Below are 23398 nucleotides of genomic sequence, written 5' to 3'. Positions count from 1 at the left end.
ATCGATACATCATTTTCCTGCTGAAATGAGCCTTTGATTCTCTGAGAGGAAAATCAGCTGGACTGGAGTCTGTGCTTTGACTTTAATCATGACGTGCGTCCATCTGCACCGTCTCAGCTCGTTTAACGCTTTAATGATGTGTGTGGATCTGTGTCGGTCTCTCTCAGGTTAAGCTGCTCCACTGCGGCTGCAGATTTGACCGGATTATGTTGATTTATTGGCTGAGTTTGATTTATGTGAAGCAGGAGTTCAGATCCTCTGTGTGCTGCTGATATGTTCATATTCCACACTGCTGTGTCAGTCTCCTCACACGAGCTCTCATAGAAACACTACAGTCAGCTGTCTGTCCTCACTGCATGGACCCTCAGAAGTAGGGTTGGGAATCGTTAGAAATTTTCCAGTTCCGGTTCCGATTCCGGTTCCGGATCCATTAAAATCATTAAACAACTATTAAAAATACAGTGGTAAGGAAAAAAACACAATACTGAATTACTCAATGCTCAATACTGTTACTTACTGTTAATTACTTACTGTCAACTTAATTTAAAGGTTGGCAATGTCAAAATTCAACATATATTACAGTATACAAATTTTCAGGTTCCGATTCCGGTTCCATTTAAATGAACTATTATTATGTTTTTTAGTATTTTACCTTCATTGAATGTAGTGTTGCTGGGAGGTAGTAATGTTGAGTAATGCTAGTCCATCAATCAGCATGTGCTTCAAAGTTGATGTTTTTTACACTATCAATAACATTCTGCTTTTCAAGCAGGAATAAGGTTGGCCAAATAGTCCCTTGAGGGCTAAGACACTTGTTCATTTCCCTAAATTAATGAAATATATTTATACTTATAACAATGTATACACACACTCCATAAAGCCCCTATTTTACAAATAATAATGCAGTCAGGAGATGCTGTGATGCAATGAGTGTTTTAAACATTTAAAATGCATGAAAATAAATATTTTCTATCACTTTGTTTATCACTCTTGAAATGACCTGCACACTAAATAATCTAACCCTCATACTTACATAACAATAGTTGAAGTCAGTATGTATATTAATGACAATATGGGAAAAATATAATGTAATTTAGTGGCGGCAGTTGCTGCACGCGGCCAGTACATGTACAGTCAGACAAAACCACATGCACAGTTATCAAAGGCGCGAGTGCGCGTCGTGAGAAACATGTGTTCGGCAGTTAAAGACACGATGTGGCGCGCGTGTCTGTGGAATGCGCATCATTGGAATCAATGTGCTCAGTAATTAAAGAGGCAGGGCGGCGTTTCTGTTATTTGGTTTGTGACATCCTTTACGGTAAACGCCAAATCGTCAGAACAGCAGCGCAAGGCTGCTCACGTGTCGCATCAGAACCGTTTTCGGAACCGAAACTTAGAAATTGCTCACAGTTCCGGTTCTTTTCAAAAAAGAACGGTTCCCAACCCTACTCAGAAGTGAGCAATCTGAAGGTACAAAGGTATCTTACAAATTAGAAATGCAAAAAAGTTTTATTTTATTTTATTATTTTTAATAATCTAATCTAATCTATTTTAATAAATTAATCTAATCTAATAATCTTATTTTGTTTTTGTTTTGTTTTGAATTTAATTTATGTAAATTACAAATGAGGAATACAAAAAGTTTTTATTTTATTATACTACAATTTTTTTATATTATTTTATTTTATTTTGTTTTGTTTTGTTTTATCTTATTTCATGTTATTTCCTTTATTTTATTTTCTTTTATTGTTTACAAAATGCTTTTATCTTAAGCAATTTACAAATGCAGAAGAAATCAAAATGTTATTTTATTTTATTATTTAAAAGATCCTTTTATAAAAAGTGACTTATAAATGACGAATACAGCAGTTAATATATATTATATTTCATGCACATTTACATTTCTTCATTTAACAGACAAATGAGGAAAACAACAAAGCATCAGACATTCAAAGAAAGACTTTGAGTTTGATGATGACACTAATGCAGATGCGTGTGATGATCCTGTGATGTTTATGGTGTTTTTCTCTCTCCGTTCTCAGTGCCTCCGCAGTTCCTCAGCTATCCGTCCAACACGTACGCGTATGAAAGCACGGACATCGAGATGGAGTGTGCTGTAACGGGAAACCCGCAGCCCACCGTCCGCTGGGTGAAGAACGGAGAGGCCGTCATTCCCAGAGGGTGATTCTGTAATTCCCTGAGAAATATAGCTAGTGTTTCAGAATCAGCAGGAAGTTTGTTTGGTTCAGATTTACATTTACATTCACATTTAGTCATTTAGCAGATGCTTTTATCCGAATGAGAACAATGGAAGCAAACAAAATCAACAAAAGAGCAATGATATGCAAGAGCTATGACAAGCTTCGGTCAGCTTAACGCAGTACATCTCATTCATTCCTATTTATTTATTTGTTTGTTTGTTTGTTCCTTTCTTATTCATTCACTGGTTCGCATGCATTTATTTATTCATTTATTTTCAATAATTCAGTCATCATCATCATCATCATCTGTTTTTTTATTAATTTATTGATTTTTAATATATTTATTCAGTCATAAACATATTTATTTTATTTGTATTAATTTATTTAGCTTTTATTTGTTTGTTTGTCTATTTATTTGTTTATTCATGTGTTCATCAACATTCAATCATTTACTCACTCATTTTTATCAATTAATTTATTTATTTTTATTTACTCTCTCTCTGTAATGTGCTAATATATCATAAGTGCATGAGCCCATTTAAGCTCACATGTGAGAAGGTCCTGAAGTCTGATGAGTGTCCCATGTGGTCTGCAGGAGGGCGGTCATCTCCAGATTCTGGGTCTGGTTCGCTCAGATGAGGGTTTCTATCAGTGTATCGCAGAGAACGAGGCAGGAAACAATCAGGCGATGGCTCAACTCATCCTGCTGCAGCCCGGTAAGAACCAACACACTCATATGCTGATCTGAGACCTGTGAGCATCATTCATCTGCACGCATGCACACGCAGTGTGTGTGGGAGAGAAAGAGAGAGAGAAAGCATTTGTTTCAGAGGACATGCTTTTGTGAGGTTTAGTCTTGATATCCAGATCTGTGTGATCTCTGAGAGATTTCCCAGAATGCTGTGCTGTGCGTGTAGAGCACTGATCCAGGGCTTTATATGAAGAGACAGTGATGTAGAGATAATGTTCTCCTGGTGTTCAAATAACTGTGATGTTCTGTCTGAATACATTCATACAGAACGACTGCTTTCTGCTTATATACACTGATGCATTAGGAAGCTCCGCCTCCAGTCTAATGTTTCTGCCAAAATACCACAGTTACCACCAGGGTTGGGGAAAGTTACTTTTAAAAGTAATGCGTTACAATATTGCATTACTCCTTAAAAAGGTAACTAATTAAGTTACTTAGTTACTTTTTATGAAAGGTAATGCCTTACATTACTTTCGCATTACTTTTTAAATCTGGGTTGGGCTTGCTTGTTTGTTTATAATATAAAAAGTTTTATTTTTGGCTATTTTAAAAGCCCTTTGACACCAAAGGTGAAATGAATACATCTTATGCTGAAGGAAATGATAATTCACATATTTAATTATCGCATGTTTACCTCAAATCTTGGAGGTTTGCATTTCACTGTTTTTGTTGATTTTGAGGACTACTGAATAGATTTTTTTGTGTGTTTTAAAAGAGCTCTCAAAGCGTCTGTGTTCTTTTTTGTTTTTTCTCTAAATGTGGGCACGAGAGCTCTCAGTCAGTACATGGGAAACAAAGTAACTTGTGTTACTTATTTAAAAAAGTAACTCAGTAATTTTCTTGTAAATTAAAAAGTAATGCATTACTTTACTAGTTACTTGTAATGCGCCCAACACTGGTTACTACTGTTTATTACATTTACATTTATTTCTTTATGTCTGTGTGAGTGTGTGTGTGTGTGTGTGTGTGTGTGTGTGTGTGTGTGTGTGTGTGTGTGTGTGTGTGTGTGTGTGTGTGTGTGTGTGTGTGTGTGTGTGTGTGTGTGTCGAATCAGTAACACAAACACACACACACACACACTGAGGTAGTTAAGCGCTGTGTCGCATGCTGATTTCCTGCGGCTATTGTGTTTATGGACCTGTAACGAGGTTTTGTTCATTCACTTTCATCATGTTCATCATGATTTGGGATGATAATCATAGTTTGGTAGCAGATATGTTAGGCTTGTATGTTAGTTACTTCACTTATGTCAGTAGAAATTATAGAAGTTAGGTTGCATTAAATGAATCAAAAGTGGCAGTAAAGACATTTATAATGTTTCAAAATATATATATTTCAAATAAATGCTGTTCTTTTAAACTTTCTATTTCACGGTTTCCACAAAAATATTGGGCAGCACAATTGTTTTCAACATTGATAATAATCAGAAATGTTTCATGAGCAGCAAATCATCATATTTCTGAAAATCATGTGACACTGAAGACTGGAGTAATGATGCTGAAAATACAGCTGCACATCACAGCAATCAATTACAGTTTAACAGATATTCACATAGAAAACAGCTATTTGAAATTGTAACAATATTTCACATTGACTGTATTTTTGATCAAATAAATGCATCTTTGGTGAGCAGATCACCAGAGAAGAGAGACTTCTTTCAGAAACAATACAAAATGTTACCGACCTCAAACTTTTGAACTGTAGTGTTTATTTCTAAATATACTAGAATATATTGCTAACATAGATAATATAGAAGTTTTAAACAATTTAAAATTTCTCTTAGCTGCATATAGTTGTGTGGGATCATCAGTCGCTGTAGTAAGTGAAGTTGAACCTCAAACTTTACTTTGACTGCAAACATCTGCTGTGAAAAACACTGATGTACGCACACAAGTCCCGCATTAGTGTGTGTTTGTGTGAGGTTTGGGATCAGTCTGTCTGCCGCTAATGCAACTTCTGCCAAAAACCATCTGCTGTTGATGAAAGTTTCCCACAGAAATATGAGAAGATTAAAAATACCTGAATCACGATGTCATGTCAATCAAAAAACTATTAGTGGCGGTTTGACACTCAAGCGAGGGTTTTAATTAAGCAGGAATGAGAGTAAAGCTCTGCGGTTCCTGCTGTTTTAATCATGGATCCCTGCGGTAAACATCGCAGACGGCGCCTGCATTCACTGCGCAGAAACAGCAGTTGCCATGGCACGACTGCAGCTCGAGTGGAGCCGTGATTTTTAACAGGGTTTATGAGAGCCTGGTGTTCAGACGTCCCATAATGCCAGTAGAGAGACACTCACAGTCTCATTACTGCTGTCAGCACTTAACAAAAGCACTGTAGAGTTACCCATCACACACTCTATTAAATTCAATAGCTGTCCTGACAGACACACGAAAGCTGCTCTCCAAGGAGCCTGAGTGTAAACTCTATCCATCCCAGATAAATGAGACAAGGATGAGACCAGAGGGGATGATCTGAGATGAAAATGAGACCAGAGAAGATGATCTGAAACAAGGGTGAGACCAGAGGAGACACTGTGAGACAAAGCTGATACAAGAGGAGACTCTGTGAGACAAGGATTTGACCAGAGGAGATGCTGTGAGACGAGAATGCGTCCAGAGGCGACACTCTGACACGAGGTTAAGACCAGAGAAGATGCTGTGAGATGAGGATGACACCAGAGGAGACGCTGTGAGATGAGGGTAAGAACAAAGGAGACATTGTGAGACAAGGATGAGATCCTTTGAGACACTGATGAGACCAGAGCAGACAATCTGAGATAAGGATGAGTGCAGAGGAACCACTGTGAGACGAGGATGACACCAGAGAAGATGCTGTGAGATGAGGATGAGACCAGAGGAGACACTGTGAGACAAAGATGAGACCAGAGGAGACGCTGTGAGATGAGGATAACACCAGAAATACACTCTGAGATGAGAATGAGTCTAGAGGACACACTGTGAGAAGAGGATGACACCAGAGGAGACATTCTGAGATTAGGATGAGACCAGAGGAGACACTGTGAGAAGAGGATGACACCAGAGGAGACGCTGTGAGATGAGGATGAGACCAGAGGAGACACTCTGAGATGAGGATGAGTCCAGAGGAGACACTGTTAGACCAGGATGACGCCAGAGGAGACATTCTGAGATTAGGACGAGACCAGAGGAGACACTCTGAAATGAGGATGACACCAGAGGAGACATTCTGAGATTAGGATGAGACCAGAGGAGACACTGTGAGAAGAGGATGACACCAGAGGAGACATTCTGAGATTAGGATGAGACCAGAGGAGACACTCTGAGATTAGGATGAGACCAGAGTAGACACTCTGAGATTAGGATGAGACCAGAGTAGACACTCTGAGATGAGGATGAGCCCAGAGATGACACTGTGAGATGAGGATGACACCGGAGGGGACGCTGTGAGATGAGGATGACAACAGAGGAGACATTCTGAGATTAGGATGAGACCAGAGGAGACGCTGTGGGACGAGGGTGGGACCAAAGGAGATGCTGTGAGATGAGGGTGAGAACAGAGGAGACATTGTGAGACAAGGGGTGAGATGTTTTGTGAGGGTGAGACCAGAGGAGCAGACAATCTGAGATAAGGATGAGTGCAGAGGAACCACTGTGAGACGAGGATGACACCAGAGGAGACGCTGTGAGATGAGGATGACACCAGAGGAGACACTGTGAGAAGAGGATGACACCAGAGGAGACACTCTGAGTTGAGGATGAGTCCAGAGGTGACACTGTGAGACGAGGATGACACCAGAGGAGACACTGTGAGATGAGGTTGAGACCAGAGGAGACACTCTGAGACAAGGATTAGTCCAGAGGAGACACTGTTAGACCAGGATGACGCCAGAGGAGACATTCTGAGATTAGGATGAGACCAGAGGAGACACTCTAAGATTAGGATGAGACCAGAGGAGACACTCTGAGATGAGGATGAGACCAGAGGAGACACTCTGAGATGAGAATGAGTCTAGAGGACACACTGTGAGAAGAGGATGACACCAGAGGAGACATTCTGAGATTAGGATGAGACCAGAGGAGACACTCTGAGATGAGAATGAGACCAGAGGAGACACTCTGAGATGAGGACGAGACCAGAGGAGACACTCTGAGATGAGGACGAGACCAGAGGAGCCACTCTGAGATGAGGATGAGTCCAGAGGAGACACTGTGAGACATGAGGATGACACCAGAGGAGACCTGTGAGACGAGGATGAGTCCAGAGGAGACACTGTGAGACAAAGATGAGACCAGAGGAGACACTGTGGGACGAGGGTGGGACCAAAGGAGATGCTGTGAGATGAGGGTGAGAACAGAGGAGACAATGTGAGACAAGGATGAGATCCTTTGAGACACTGATGAGACCAGGGGAGACACTCTGAGATGAGGATGACAACAGAGGAGACACTGTGAGATGTGGAAGACGTCAGAGGAGACATTCTGAGATTAGGACGAGGATGACACAAGAGGAGATGCTGTGAGTCGAGGTTGAGAATAGAGGAGATGCTGTGAGACAAAGATGCGACCAAAGGAGACACTCTGACATGAGGCTGAGACCAGAGGAGACGCTGTGAGATGAGGGTGAGACCAGAGGAGACGTTCTGAGATTAGGATGAGACCAGAGGAGACACTCTGAGATGAGGATGAGTCCAGAGGAGACACTGTGAGACGAGGATGACACCAGAGGAGACGCTGTGAGATGAGGATGAGACCAGAGGAGACACTCTGAGACAAAGATGACTGTGGGACGAGGGTGAGACCAAATGAGATACTGTGAGATGAGGGTGAGAACAGAGGAGACAATGTGAGACAAGGATGAGATCCTTTGAGACACTGATGAGACCAGGGGAGACACTCTGAGATAAGGATGAGTGCAGAGGAGACGCTGTGAGATGAGGATGACAACAGAGGAGACACTGTGAGATGAGGATGACAACAGAGGAGACACTGTGAGATGAGGTTGAGACCAGAGGAGACACTGTGAGACGAGGATGACACCAGAGGAGGCACTGTGAGACAAGGATGAGAACAGAGGAGACAATGTGAGACAAGGATGAGATCCTTTGAGACACTGATGTGACCAGAGGAGACACTCTGAGATAATGATGAGCCTCATTAAATCCAGGCCAGGGTTATTAAAGTTAACTAAAACTGAACCATTTTATCGGTTTAAACCATTACATGTTATCTTAAATAAAATAAACATTAACTAAGATGTATGCAAAATGGTTTAAACCATTACATGTTATCTTAAATAAAATAAACATTAACTAAGATGTATGCTATATTTATATATGTATATATATATATATAAACTTGCCACTTGCAAGGCAACAATAATTAATTTAGTTTAACATGATGTACTAAAATAACTAAGAATAAGACAAAAATATTAATAAAACAAAAAAGCCTAATATTTATATAAAGCAAAATGGCTAAAATGTTATTTAAAATGGAAATGGAAAATATAAAAAAGTTGATTCAAAATACGAATATAAACTATAGTAGCATCTCAGTGATAAGACTGACAGAGTCAGGTTTCTAAACAGTTCTGATAAAAAGGTTTGAAGCCTTTATATGAATGTGTGTTTACCAACGATCAGATGTTTCTTTATCGTTGTGTTTGTATATTTGATTTGTAATTAGATGAAGACGTGAGTGATTTGCAGAGCTGTCAGTAAAATCCCAATCCACACACACACAGATCCAGGCCGGGGTTTGAGTCTGACAGCAGTGCAGCAACACTGAGACTTAAACACATCAAACACATGGAGAAAGACTCCGCAACACTGAGACTTAAACACATCAAACACTCAGATGGAGAAAGACTCAGTGGATATATTGATAAATTATTAAACAAATTCAAATTCAGCTTTAAAGCAGCTCTACAGAAGAAAATAGAATCATTATTCAGATCAATTCAGTTCTAGTTTTGTTCTCATCTGATAGTGTCCGTGCAGTTAAATCATTAATATTACTAAATAATAATAATGTTTTTAACCTTTTAAACCCCTAGCGAAACCCCAGTGAGCTCCCTAAGTAGGTGTCACTTCAAGTACCATTATAATTCTGCTGCTGATTCAGGTTTAACACTAAAAGAGCAGATTAATTCAGCTCAGGAAAGCACTGATTCAGTGCATTAGGTTATACTTGTTTAAAATTCCTCTTTTACTCATCATTCTCTGTGCTGTGAATCATTATGCTTTATTTCAGTGATGCTCCCTCAGAATGCATCTATGTAGGTGGTTCACTAGTGTTTGGAACACAGCCCGCATGTCTCTCTGCAGGTTTTTCTATCCTTTAATGTCATCTGTGCAATGAACAGTCTGTTATTTCATTATCGTAATCACTTTAATAAGACACACGGATCAACACAAACTGTCTCATATATTTATGATTATTCTATCATCTGGACAGATTTACTGGATCAGATACATGGTATATTCATCCTATTATGTCACACACACACACATTATAATATTTCTGTTTAAAGTTTTACTAATTTGCTGTGTGTTTTTGTCAATTTTATTAGTTTTTAGTTGTTATTTCTTGTTCTTTTAGTCTATTGCACTTCATATAAACAACAGAAGAGTGTGGTATGTCCACATTTACAAGACAAGCTTTTGGACTTGTAATTTAATGATTATTTATAATTGTGCTTGTGTCCAACACTGGACTGACCAACACATGAATCTGGAGATCGGTGTTAAATCTCACAGAAACAAAAGCTCTGGGAGTTTGTTCAGCAGCGTCTGCTCTTTTGTTGGTGTGTGCGAGTGTTTTCTCTCGGGGACGTGTCAGCCGAGGCTGATGGGAGTGGGATGGGCGGCTCCGCCGGGAATCATGGGACATCTTTAGGAATGCAAAATGCTGCTGTCTGAGTGACAGGATGAAATCAGCCGCTGTCTCCGCTCTGTTCTCTACCCCTCGATCTGTCTGTGTCTCTCTCATGCTGCAGCAGTCTTGGCTGTAAACACGCCGGTCATGTTGCTCAATAATTCATGTGCAATAATAGAAAAGCTACGATTGCTTATTTGTATTTAAACAGGGTTGAGTGCAGCTACAGGAGCCCCACACAGTCCTGCGCTTCACTACAAGATGCCTTTTGTGCTGAAATGTCTCATTTGCACATTTATTGTTATGTGTTTGAGATGTTCACATCTACAGCTGCTTCACTCCTTCATTACCAGCGCTTTGTGAAATTCTGTTATCAGTAGAAATACGTCAGGCTTTGCTTTAACGCGGTTTCTTTTACCCGTCTGAGTGTGTATAATGCGGTAACAAGTGCTATAAACCCACCCAGTTTCTGTTCGAATTTATACTGCGGTGAATTCAGAGCGGTTATGTTTCGTGTTTTTTAATAGATGTAAAAGCAAGACTGATGTGTGTGTGTCTGTTCAATATATCCTTCTGAAATTACAGAGCACTAAAACTCCAAAATACATGTGTTATGACGATTAAACGTTTGATTTAAGCAATTAAATCATCTGGACTGTGCCTCATCTTCAGAGTTGAGTTGAATTTGAAATGATGCAGAATTTCAATTTGATTTTGAATGAATTTATTTTATTTTTTCCTGTGATTTCACAAAGCCTTAATTTGAAAGGTTTTAAAACCCCATTTTTAGGTTTTATAGGCAATGGATAAATGTTAAAAGTACTAAATGGTTAAAGTACTAAAATAACTAAAAGTAAGCATACTACAACTAAAATTTCATAAAAAAATATGTTGACAAAAAACGAATAAAAAATACAAAGCACAGAAAATTAAATGTAAAAATAAAAATTTTAAAAATTAAAAATTAAAATGAATAACAATAAAATGTATATTAAACAAAAAAATATCAAAATGAAAACTAATTTTAAAACATTTACAAAAACTGTAATAGTACATCAATACTTTATACTGTATGATATGTATAATGCACTATAAAAATAATTTATAAAATTATAATTTCATAAGATTATAAAATGCATGCATATAGAAATGTGTATTTAGTATATTCAGTCATATTTAATACTTTAACCTACACTGTTCATAGTTTTCATTCAGAAATTGCTAGGAAATTTCACAATTAATGACTTAGAAATGACAAGTTACACACTGAATTAAATTGGAAATTTTGAAACTGTATTTCCTTGTAAAATGTGACCTGTGCTACATTTACAACTTAGAGAAGTCATTTCTACAGTGTTTTAGCCACACTTCATTTGGAACACTTCATTTCCCAGAATGCATCACCTGCACAGTTCTTTGAATTGTAGCTCATTGAAGTCCTCTTCCTGTGGTTCCAGTTAAGTTTCCTGTGTCTGATTTGGTTCACGCTCACAGCTGGGTCTGTGTTTCTGTTTGTTCAGGTCACTGCAGTGTTAACAGTGTTTCGTTTGCCAGAGGGAAGCGCTGCCTTCTTTTCCCTCCTCAGACGAGGATTAAAGACCAACACTTCTGTTTCTGGATGTTTGTAAAAGCCTTGATATATTTGCAGTTCTATATTCCTGTCAGTCCTCCAGAAACACAGCTGACTGTGACTGTGTCCCAATGCTTAGTGTTAGCAGTTGCTGATTAAGATGCGAACTGTGTTTTGGAACATGGTAACTATAGGGTTGGGTATTGTTTGAATTTTATCAATTCCAATTGCGATTCTGATTCTGCTTATTAATTCCAATTCTTATTAATTCCCAGTTTTGATTAAAAAAAAAAAAAACATTTAGATATGAGATTTATTCTGTCTCTTTTTGCAAAATATTTAATTGCTGCTGAACATGATCAAAAATCAGCAGGCTACATAACAACTGGACTCGTGTAAGAGCTGTTTGTTTGCAAAATAGAGCTAAATGATTTTGAATAAATTGAGACTTCTTTTAATCGAAGGTTGTAGTTCTCTCACAATTCTGAAGAAAAAATATTAGACAAGTAAACAAAATTTCATAGAATTTATGAATGGAATGATTCAATGACTCCCTCAAAATTTACTTTACAATTTCATTACTGGACGAATCAGTGTTTTTGAATGAATCTCTTGAATGAATGATTCAAAGACAAATGCATTTCTAAGAGCCCCTTTTCACCACCTAAACAAAAGATGTGCACACTGGTATTGATAGGCGGAATTGAATTTTTAAATTTTACAACAAGTATCCGATTCCTGACCTTTCGATTCTGGAATTGGAATCGATTTTCAATTCCCAACCCTAATGGTAGCTGGTTTCTGTCTGGTCATTAACTGTCAACCAGCTAGTATGACCTGTCCCAGAGCGTCTACCATCTCCTCCCATCAGGAGCGGTGTTAGACATGGAAACACAGATGCTGTTTTTCATGTAAATGGATTTGCCGAAGCTGAATTATTCATGGGCGCTTCGCTGACAGACACAATAAGCCGGTGCTGGTGAACGGAAGCAGGCCGAGGATACAGACATGTCCCGATCCGTGTTTGTGTCTGCTTCGTTATGACGCTGGCTCTAACGAGGAACTGGACTGATTACGAGCAGATCAGGTGAACTCAGCATCTCTGCTTTACTTTAACATTACGACAGCAGGATGAACCGGAACAGATTCATCTCTGTGTTGATTAACTCTTGATGAGAGTGGACAGGTTATTTATTAGCCGCAGACGTGTTTTGGACAGATCTGTGTGTTCTCTGGATATTGTGGTCATTTCTAGATGATTGAGGTTTGATGGGTCTCATTTCCACAGATATGATAGGAATGGTTCAGCTCCATCAGATCTCAACATCATGATCCAGGTTCAGGTGTGTGTGTGTGTGTGCTGGTTTTCACTACGTTATGGGAAAACGTCCCCATGGATGGGTTTATAGTGTCCCCAAATGTCCCCATGAGTATAGTGATTAACAATAAACTTTTGATTTTTGAGTGGGTACTTTTTTTTTTTCTTTTTTTTTTGGTCTCTATAAGGAAACAAGCTTACAAATCACACAGAATTAAGTTTTCTGAAAATCTTAAAATGCCTGTAGTTTTGTGTGAGGGGTAGGTTAAGGGTAAGGGAATACAAAATACAGTTTGTACATTAGAATTACCAATTTAAGCATTTCATTTTAAGCATTAGTCGACTAATTGCATGTTTATTAATAAACCATTTCAATCATTATAAGTATTTAATTGCCTACATAGCGTAATAAGCGCTCAAGCGCACACATAAAGCTGGCCACAGCACACCAGCAGAAGTAGTGTAATGATTATAAATGTGTCAGGGTAAAACAGCGAGGAGGCTGCATTAATATTTTAATAATTTATTGATGAACTAGTGCTTTCTGTTATTTTCTGCTCAAGTCGGAGACACTGACTCGTCATCTCCGCAGTATTGGCTGCGCCTGTATGTATGTTTCATACGGATGACATAATCTGAGAATTTTTGGTATTGGTTCATTTGAAAGTAGGTATTTTGCTCTCTATAGATATATTTTTCATCAGTTAGGCAAGCATACACATAGTTTCGGAGTTTCGCGCTCAAGTTAACAGAGAACGAGACTGCACAAAGCGCATCCTGTTTGCTTTCATTATTTTATAAAAGCGCAATGCTTTGTTGTTATTGTGAGTGCGCACAAATAAACGTCTTTACAGATTCAATGATATACTACTCTTATCTGTATGAGCAAAAATGTATTTTAAGAGTGCTACTTTTCAGCGTCCAAACTCTATTAGACTCTATTAGTTTCTCAATAACTCTAATAGCCCACATTTTTCTAGGTTAACATTACATTGAGCGCAACTAGATTTAATCACCGCTTCCTGTGGAAATAAAGGTTTTTTTTCTGCATTTAAGTGACATTGTTGGTCAACCAAGCCTCTTCTTGTCTATTGGGGGAAACTCTACATAATGCACAAGGTTATATTATTTATTAACATCATCGTCAAAAATTTTCTACTTTTGTCCTATTACACAATTCCACAATAATTATACATAATTTTACATATTAACCGAAAAACATGTAGACCGGGGGTCTCATATTTCCAAATTTTCATTCGAAAGTGACTGAGAGCTAGCAATCTTATACTGTTACAGGGTCGATGAGACAAGAGTCATTTAGAGCCATTTGTGGGCTTTATTGGTAAACAAGGTCAAACACAGGCAGGGTGGAATCAATAGCAAACTGGTATGGCAGGGGCGAAACACAAGAATAGTCCTTGGGTGAGCATGGGTCGACGATCGGTGAACACTATCCGGAGGGGAAGATGAAAGGGGAAATCCTGGAACACGAGCAATGGTCAGAGCAAGGTGCAATCACAGTCCGAAACAGCAAGAAAAGGGTTAAATCCAAAGTAGACGAGCAAGAATCAAAACCACGGAGAGACAGGCAAGGCTAGGCTAGGCTAAGAACACTAACAATGGCTAAGTAGAATAGCAACACCAGAAGAGCGATACACGCTATACAATACTCTGCCTTGAGTGGGCGAAAGTCCAAGGCTTAAGTAGCTTGAATTGATGTGTAACAGTCTGCGTTGTAAGAGTCATAGTGGTGTAGCGTGAGAGTGTCCATGTGGTGGCTAGTGACCTCTGGTGGTGCCTGGACAGAAGGGAAGGCACCGGATTCCTAACATATACGATACTTACATTTCTTAAATAGCATATCAGTTTAAACTGTCATTCAAGGTATTGGTAAAGCATTAAAAAAATTAATGTCAAAAACCAACAAATAAATCAGCAGCAACATTATGCAATTTTTGTTCATATAAACATTAAATGTAAAAAAGTGGCAAGATTTTAAACTAACAAAAAGTATTCATAACATGTTAACATCATAACACATAACACATCTACTGACATGCACTACATGTTTACATACATATAAAATGTTGACCAAAAAATTATAGATCTCACATTTCAGAAGGATGAGTCACAATGATGAATTATTTTATCTGCTCCATAATCAGTTATGCATGAGCTAATATGCATTCTAAAAATCTCAACACTTCGGATAAAAGGTGGCCTATTTTTCATTGACTCGGTAAGATTACAACAAACATTTGTTCAGATTTTCCCATTGGTTTGAACAGAAACGCAGATAGGCTGAATGAAAATGTTACTCCACTGTCTGACAGCAGGTGGCGCTTAAAGAACAGCAGAAACAGAGCTGTTTCCCTGAACAAAGCAGCACTGCATTTATAAACACTGCTTTATTACGCATTACACACTGGGAAGATGAAAAGCAAATGGCATCCAAACTTTTCTGAAGACAGTTGGTTCCCTGTTATGCATTCATACAATTACAATTACAATACATATAATTTCTCACAGCAGTGCCTTCAGTTATGTTTTCACACAAAACAAACCTACTCTGCATGTTGCACCTGTGTGAGACTCTTACTAACTTTGCTTAACTCTTAGGCTAATATCAAACAAATACGGGTTTAATGATAATTGAAATACACAACCAGAAAATTAAAACATGATGTCAAAACAAATAATTAATTTGCAATGGAGGGGGTGGGACACCTGTCTATATTAGCTCACTCTAATTGGATGAAAAGTGTCTCTTGGTGAGCCTTCTCCAATCAGACGATGTGTTGGTGATGCTTCAGCTTATTTTAAGTGCACAAACGTCACTTCCACTACTAAATTTAATCTATATGAATGATGCAAAAACAACAGTTACTTAACATTCCTTATGACCTTTATACACAACTGCAAATAACACCTTATATATCTTACGTTTTTCATAGATTTCATAAACAAAGCATTCATTTGGAGTTAAATAAACACATATATATGTGTGTGTATATCCCTTGGAGATATATATATATATTTCCTTAAAATTTTAAAGTATTAGTAATTTCATTATGTTTTTGTCCTTTTTTTATCAGTTTAAAATTTTCGTAAATTTTAATTTCTGCAGTTATTTTATTTAGGTATTTTGTCTATTTTGTTTTTCAGTCATTTTAGTACTTTTGGTTAGACTAAATAAAAAACAGATATGTTGCATTGGCACCTAGCTAAAATAAGTGTTATAATAAGTTATAATAAAGAAATACATTTGTAAAATATTTTGTTTAGTTAATGTTTATTTTATGCACTATATTAAGTTGTGAGGTTTCAAAGATTCTTAGAGTACATTTTACAAGAAAATACCATTTCAGTTTTTCAACTTGTCCAAAAAAATTGCAATTTGTAATTATTTTTCACACTGACTGGATTTTCAGTCGTTTGAGGCTTGAGGCTTGTTTTTCTTTCTCATTGAGCATCAGCCGCGCTGCTCCTCATGATGTGCTTTTCTGTCAGCTTTGACAAAATAAGTGCAGTCATGCTTTAGGACGCTTCAGTCCTGCACTGACAGCAGCTGAAAGACTGCAGGGTTTGGACGTGATGGTTTAGAGACGTGCTTCCGCATGTCACACACAAACACTGCTGTGAGGAGTTACAGCCTGATATCATTATCAGTCGTCACGCAGTGGTTCTCTGTGAATCACTCGTCACCTGTAGAAGTTACGCTGATTGTTTTTGAAGGAAAGAATGTGAAAGTTTATTATGTTTATTAGTTTATTATGATCAGAGCATGCTTGACAGGTGAACCTGCTAACCAGTGCACAAGTTAACCCATATGGTTAATGACTTTACAGGTTAAACTAAAGCTGAACGAGTGACAGGTCAAGCAACCCTTGATTTGATTATTCATGTGGCTGAAATATTTACAGTGGTGGCCAAAATGATTATAACACTAGTATTTTCAGCAGTTAAAAATGGTTTTAAGTCAGTTATTTAATTATTTTGCTGTAGTGTGTCAGTAGGAAATATCAGTTTACTTATATTAATTGCAATAATCCAGTCTTTCTTGCGCAAAGACTGTGAAGACTGACTTGCAGCCAGATAAACAGCTTTACAATAATCATTTATAGGCAGTATAATTTACAGGCAAATACATCTAGGTGCCATCAGCACAAAAAGTGCTATGAAATATTAATATATTATATACTATATTTCTTAAAAATAAAACAAAGAGGAAGCATATATAATGAAAATAGCACTGGTCCCAAAATGGAACCTTGAGGGACACCACATGCAACATAAACTACTGATGATGAAAAGATGCTCTATTTTAAAGATAAGATGCAAACCAACTTAAGGCAGTTCATTGGATGCCCACCTGACACTTTAAACATTCAATTTGGATAGTATGGTCAATTGTCTGGCGTATCTTACAGTATTGCAATTCTGATGAAATTATGACTTTATATCTTACTTCTGTCTTTATATCTTACAATTATTGCAATTCTGACTTCATATCTTGTAATTAAGACTTTATATCTCACAATATTACAGATCTGATGAAATTTGGACTTTCTATCTCACAATTATGACTTTATCTCACAATATCATAATTTTGACGCAATTCTGAGTATATTGGCATTGTGACTTTTTAATCTTACAATTCTGTATATCTTGCAATTGAAAATTTATCTCACAGTACCAACTTTTTTCTCAGACTTGTGACTTTATATCTCTAATTCAGAATTGTGAGATTTTTTATCAGAATTGTGACTTAAAGATCAGAATTCTGAGAGAAAAAGTCACAGTTACCTTTCTTATTTTTTTATCCAATTGCAAAAACAAGATTCCCTATCTTTGTGTTTTTCCGAGCTGAACTTGCTTTCTGTTCTGCATGATTCAGCGTTGATCTGTGCGTGGGTTCAGAGGTCTTCATGCCGGTACGATGGAATAATGAAAGCTTTGTGTCATAGGCATCAGTCACAGCCGTGTTCATGCTCCACTGGAGCTTTCAATCAGATGCTCATCCGATTATCTGCATGCTTGAGCTGCCAAATGAATATTATTGTGTGAATTAGAGCCGGTGTGATTTGTTCCTTCTCTCTGTCTGTCGATCTCTCTGACTGACGTGGCTCTGAAACGAGTCGTCTCATAAGAGTAATGAAGAAGTGTGCCGATGGCCAGATTAGAGCACTGTGATCCATCGCTGAAATACATACAGATGTTGGAGATGATGAATACTAAACATGCATTCACACTTTTCTGAAACTAACTAGAGCTCTGTAACCTGCTAATTAACTGTCAGGTCATATTTTAACCTCGTTGGAAGCGCTTGTCTTCAGTCAGATGTTACCTTATACTACCAATTAAATTCATCAGTGTGCTTGACTGTAGATGGACAGTGGAAAGTAAGGCTTCCGGAGTCGCATGTATGAACGCTTAGAGTTAATTCAACATCACCTGGTGATGATTTTCACATTATTTGATGTGTAGCTCAATATTTATGTATGATCTCTAAAATTATGTAAATTGATTGTAGTGAATGTATTTTGTTGTGGATTGTAGTCAACCATGACGGTCGTGTCACAATCCCATCAAACCATCAGAGATATTAAACATCAAACTGATTCTAGTTTAGACGCTCTAGGATTCTATATTATATTATTATTATTTTATTTTTTTTTTTTTTAATTTTTTGAGTAATTGTATAGGTGTTTATAACAGTATTATTTGTATATCAAAGCGGCTTTACAGATATTAATAATGTTTCTATAAATATTTTATAATGTGGATTATGGCTGGTGATATTGATAGTTCAATATTCAATAGATATTAGTGATCCTTTTGAGAGAAAAAAATGCAGTAAAAGTCTAGTTAAAATAATCAAGTGAAAAACTGTTAAAAACAACCTGATGATTTAAGTAGAATTTTACTCTACTTAGTTTTGCATATTATATTACTTTTGTATTATATAACTTTGTATTTAATATGTTTGTATAATTGTGTATTATCTAAAAATTATTAATATCATTTTATTAGTATATCTCTTTTTACAATGTTCATTGTTTCAAAATTGATTTTTACTATCAAGTCACATATTTTTTATTTGTAGATCTCTCTTCATAACACAAAAAACCAATTTTTCAAAAAAATTTTGTATTTTTAGTATATTGATTTTTACTATCAAGTCACATATTTTTCAATATATATATATATATATGATTTTTACTATCAAGTCACATATTTTTTATTTGTAGATCTCTCTTCATAACACAAAAAGCATGTTTTTAAAACATCAACCAGATGAGATTTACTATCAGTATGCATGACTTTATTAATCTATATGATATAAGATTAAGATCACAAGATTATGAATCTGTTATGTTTTGCTTTCTGTTTAACATTTAGGAGTCATGAACATGTGTGTAATATATAAATGTGTCATCAGCTCCAGTAGATGCATGAGATGTTTCATGTCTCTGATGGTTTGATGGGATTGTAACGCATCTGTCAGACGCTTGAGAAAGCGATCCGTGCTCCTGAGGAAGAGCAGAAGTCCCGACTCTGCTGTATTCATCTTCTGTTATCTGGAGGCACTCTGAAGTCGAGGAGCATTCGATCTGAACGATGGATCTCCAGCTCTCTAATGACCGTCCTGTTATTAATGGAGCGCCGGCGCACCTTTATAAAGCCGCAGGCCAGTGTTTGTGCTTGCGCTCGGGCACGAGAAGGGAAATATTGTCCATCTCACACTAATGTCCCTGCTCCGTCCGCTTTATAACCGAGAGACAGAAACGCTTCAGAAACCCAGCCTGCGTTTGATGGAATATTTCAGCAGAAAGATGGATGTCCAGGGCAGGACGCACTAAATTGGAAAGAGAATAGATTGAGTCTGAGATTGAAAGTGCTGCAGTTCACCATACAAAACAAACGAGACGACACTGCGAGTGTCACACACATTCACATTATAAACACCACCTCATGAAGGATTTACTCTCAAACCATTTTCACTCAGAAACCGCTTTTAAATTCCACAAATAATTACAAAGAAACAGTCATTAACATTTGAAGTGAACATGAAATGCTGAAGTAAAAAAATTATTTGTTTTTTTGTTTGTTCGTTATTTTTATTGTTTTAACTTTTTTCTTTTCTTTCATTTATTTATTTTTGAAAGTGACACTTGAAATCTGTTTTTGTTTGATATTCCCTTGATCTTGTGGATCAGCGGATGGATCCATTACATACTCGCTCTAACAAAAAATATTATGTTTTTCACTGGAAAAATTAAGATCGTAAGATGTTAAAGAGGTCAAGTCTAAAATAGTATTTTCTTTTAACACTCCGGTAATCTTTATTTTATTTACAACTTTGAAAAGTCATGTTTTAAAAATGATGACAATTGTTGTAAATTGCAAAAGTAATAGATTTAAACTAGATTTAAAAGTTTGTCAATACAAACTTTAGGTTGGCTTAAGAAAGCTTAGCCTGAAAGATTAAAGCAGTTTTAAAAGCTTGAAGTTGGAAAATTTAGATAGATGTTGATAACATGTCGCTAGCATGATTAGCCAATTACTAGCATGTGGCTAGCATGATTAGCATGCTTCTAGCATGTTTCTAGCGTGATTAGCATGTTGCTAGCATAGGGTTGGTTTAGGGTGATAGAAAATACAGTTTGTACAGTATAAAAACTATTACGCCTATGGAGAGACCCCGTAAACCACAAATCCAAGTGTGTGTGTGTGTGTGTGTGTGTGTGTGACGAAGCAGAGGCCTTCACTCAGATGAATGTAAGCATGACACACGTTGAACCCCTGAGTGCGAGCGTCTGCATTGTGTTGAGCGTCTCAATGGGATCGGGGTCGTGAAGGTCTTTTTTAAGTGGATGCAGTAAAAGCTGCGTTTGATGTTCAGTTTTCAGTCTTACAGTGTTTGAGACGCAGGTCAAGATGAGGTTTGATCTGTACAGCTCACTTCTGATAAACAAACACACGCTTTGTTATTTCAGAAAGACCATGGGGCAGAATGCTTGACTGTTACTGTACAATTAATCACCAGTGATTCATCCAAACACGCATTTACATTCATCTTCTCACGCTATCATTTCTGTGCATGCTTTAAGGCTGTTTTGAATGAATATTTCCAGTCTGAATATTCAGGAACTATTAAACAGTGATGAGATGCAATGGAAAAGAGTTTGGATTTGGAGGTCCAAAGGTCAATCTTAATATATTTTTTTCAATAATTATGCTGCATTAAAACACAAGCTATAAGCAATTAAAGCATTATAATTTAATAATTTACCACCTCAGTAGTAGATTAAACACATGCTTTATTTTTTATTAAGGATCATAGAACAGAATTATTGTTGGCTATTAATTTACAAATAACCACCAACGATTCGTCCAAACATTTGCAAATTCGCCCTGATTTTTTGCAATATCTATGCATATTTTAAATCTTAAACGCTGTTTTTAATCTGTTTACTCTTACTATCATTATCTCGCTGACTTTTTATGATCATCCCTATATTTTGTATTTTAAGTGCAATTTGAAGTAGTTGTGGGCTTTAAATACGTTTGGTGGTACAATGTGAGTTTGGATCTGAATTTGATCTTGCTGCATTAAATTGCATTGATGAACTTGTTTTGTGATCCAGATCCAGACCAGTTTTGAGGTGATATTCAGGTGGAATGATTTCTGAAGATCATGTGACACTGAAGACTGGAGTAATGATGCTGAAAATTCAGCTTTGATCACAGAAATAAATTACAGTTTAATAGATATTCACATAAAAACAACTGTTTTACATTTTTATAATATTTTGCAATTTTTTAGTGTATTTTTGATCAAATAAATGCAGCTTTGGTGGGCGGAAGAGACTTCTTTCAGTAACATTAAATATCTTACCGATCCAAACTTTTGAACAGTACTGTGGCTGTGATACTGAAGTTCATATGTTTTTGGTCACACTTTATTTTAAGTTCCAGTTCTAACTATTAACTAACTAGTAACTATGACTTTTACCTCAGTAAACTAATATAGTTAGTAAGGTAGTTGTTAGTTTAGGTGTGGGGTGGATTAAGGGATCTATTCTCATGCAGAATAAAGCATCAGTGTGCTTTATAAGTACAGTACTAATAAACAGCCAATTTGCTATTAATATTACTGCTAGTTAATAGTGAGAATTGGTCCTTAAAATAAAGAGCTGCCTATTTTTGTTTCAGTTTGTTTACTGGTAGTATGCGTGCAGTTTGATGTGATAAAATCAGGGATCTGTACCTGACCGACATCTCATTCTATTTCTGACACACTGCAGCTTTCATTTCACATGGATGTGGAAATTAATAATAAATAACTTGTAGTCTCATGATGCTGATGCTTCATGTGAATATTTCCTGAGCGCTGTGTTTGCTTCGACTGAATCTGGAGAGTGCTGTCATCAACAGATGCTGTAAATACACATGAAACACATTTGAGACGAGTAAAAGAGTCGAGTGGTGGTCAGAAAATGAGTTGAGAAGATGAAGTAGATTAGTGACTAATGATCTGATGTGATTCAGCTTGATATTAGCATCAGATCCAAAGGCTTTCTCTCATCTGTCTTAAAGATTGAAGAACAAGCACCTTTTCACCTGCTCAATCTTTTACAGCGCTGCTTTCCATGCCGGAGTGTTCTGTTCGGCATAATGATCCCACACCGTTACCATAGTGATAAACACCGAATTACAGACGTTGTGCGTGCTTTCAGTCTGAATTATTGAGTATTTGAAAGCACACTTGTTAGGGTTCAGGACATTTTACAGTCAGTACTGTTGCCTAATGTACACTACCTTATACAAAAAAATGTTTGATTTTGTAATAAATTCATATTTTAATTTATCAAGGAATCATTAAATTGATCAAAAGACATTTAAAATGTTACACAAGATTTCTATTTCAAATAAATGCTGCTCTTTTGAACTTTCTGTTTATCTGTGAGTCCTGAGAAATAAAATGCATCACAGTTTCCACAAAAATATTGTGCAGCACGACTGTGTTCAACACTGATAATAATCAGATGTGTTTTTCTGTTTTTAAATCTTATTATTAGAATGATTTCTGAAGATCATGTGACACTGAAGACTGGAGTAATGATGCTGAAAATACAGCTGTGCATCACAGAAATAAATTACAGTTTAACAGAGATTCACACAGAAAACAGATGTTTTACATTCTAATAATATTTAACAATTTTTACTGCATTTTTTATTAAATACATGCTGTTGTTTTGACTATCCTGATAAATTAAAAGGCATCAAATATGAACTGTTTCAAAACTGATAATACAAATGGTAAATAAAAATATAATAAATGTTTAAGAAGAAGATAGGTGTTTTATTATGATTTAGGGAGGTTTTGAATGTGTGTTTGTAGATTCTCATTCTCACTTCTGAGTGTCTTTATGAAGAGCAAATATTGAAATACTGACTGAAACAAATAAGACATTCATTATTTTCATATTATGCTTGCTAACAAATAAAAAAATTAATAAACAACCTGTAATATTGATTTAAGCCTGGTAATAAACAAATAAGTCTTTAATTTAAATAAGGTAAACCGTGAAGGTCAATACATTAGTGCTACATTAAACTCTTTCCTTTCATGATATCACGCTCCATTTCCTGTTCATTACACCCAAATGGTATTTGATCACCGAAATATGAGTTTTA

The 23398-nt window shown here is 36.7% G+C and overlaps 1 protein-coding gene across 1 annotated transcript in view; it reads left to right on the top strand.

The window, feature by feature from the left end:
- LOC109070294 (netrin receptor DCC-like) overlaps positions 1-23398 on the top strand; it is a 182850-nt gene that overhangs the window by 88273 nt on the left and 71179 nt on the right. Inside the window, 2 exon segments of the mRNA XM_042723345.1 lie at positions 2043-2215; positions 2800-2917. Coding sequence (XP_042579279.1) covers positions 2043-2215; positions 2800-2917 — 291 coding nt within the window.

Source organism: Cyprinus carpio, chromosome B5 (assembly GCF_018340385.1).
Source record: "Cyprinus carpio isolate SPL01 chromosome B5, ASM1834038v1, whole genome shotgun sequence".
Classification (NCBI taxonomy): domain Eukaryota; kingdom Metazoa; phylum Chordata; class Actinopteri; order Cypriniformes; family Cyprinidae; genus Cyprinus; species Cyprinus carpio.
The sequence above is the reverse complement of the archived record's forward strand: the minus strand, read 5'-3'. Positions and strand labels throughout refer to the sequence as shown.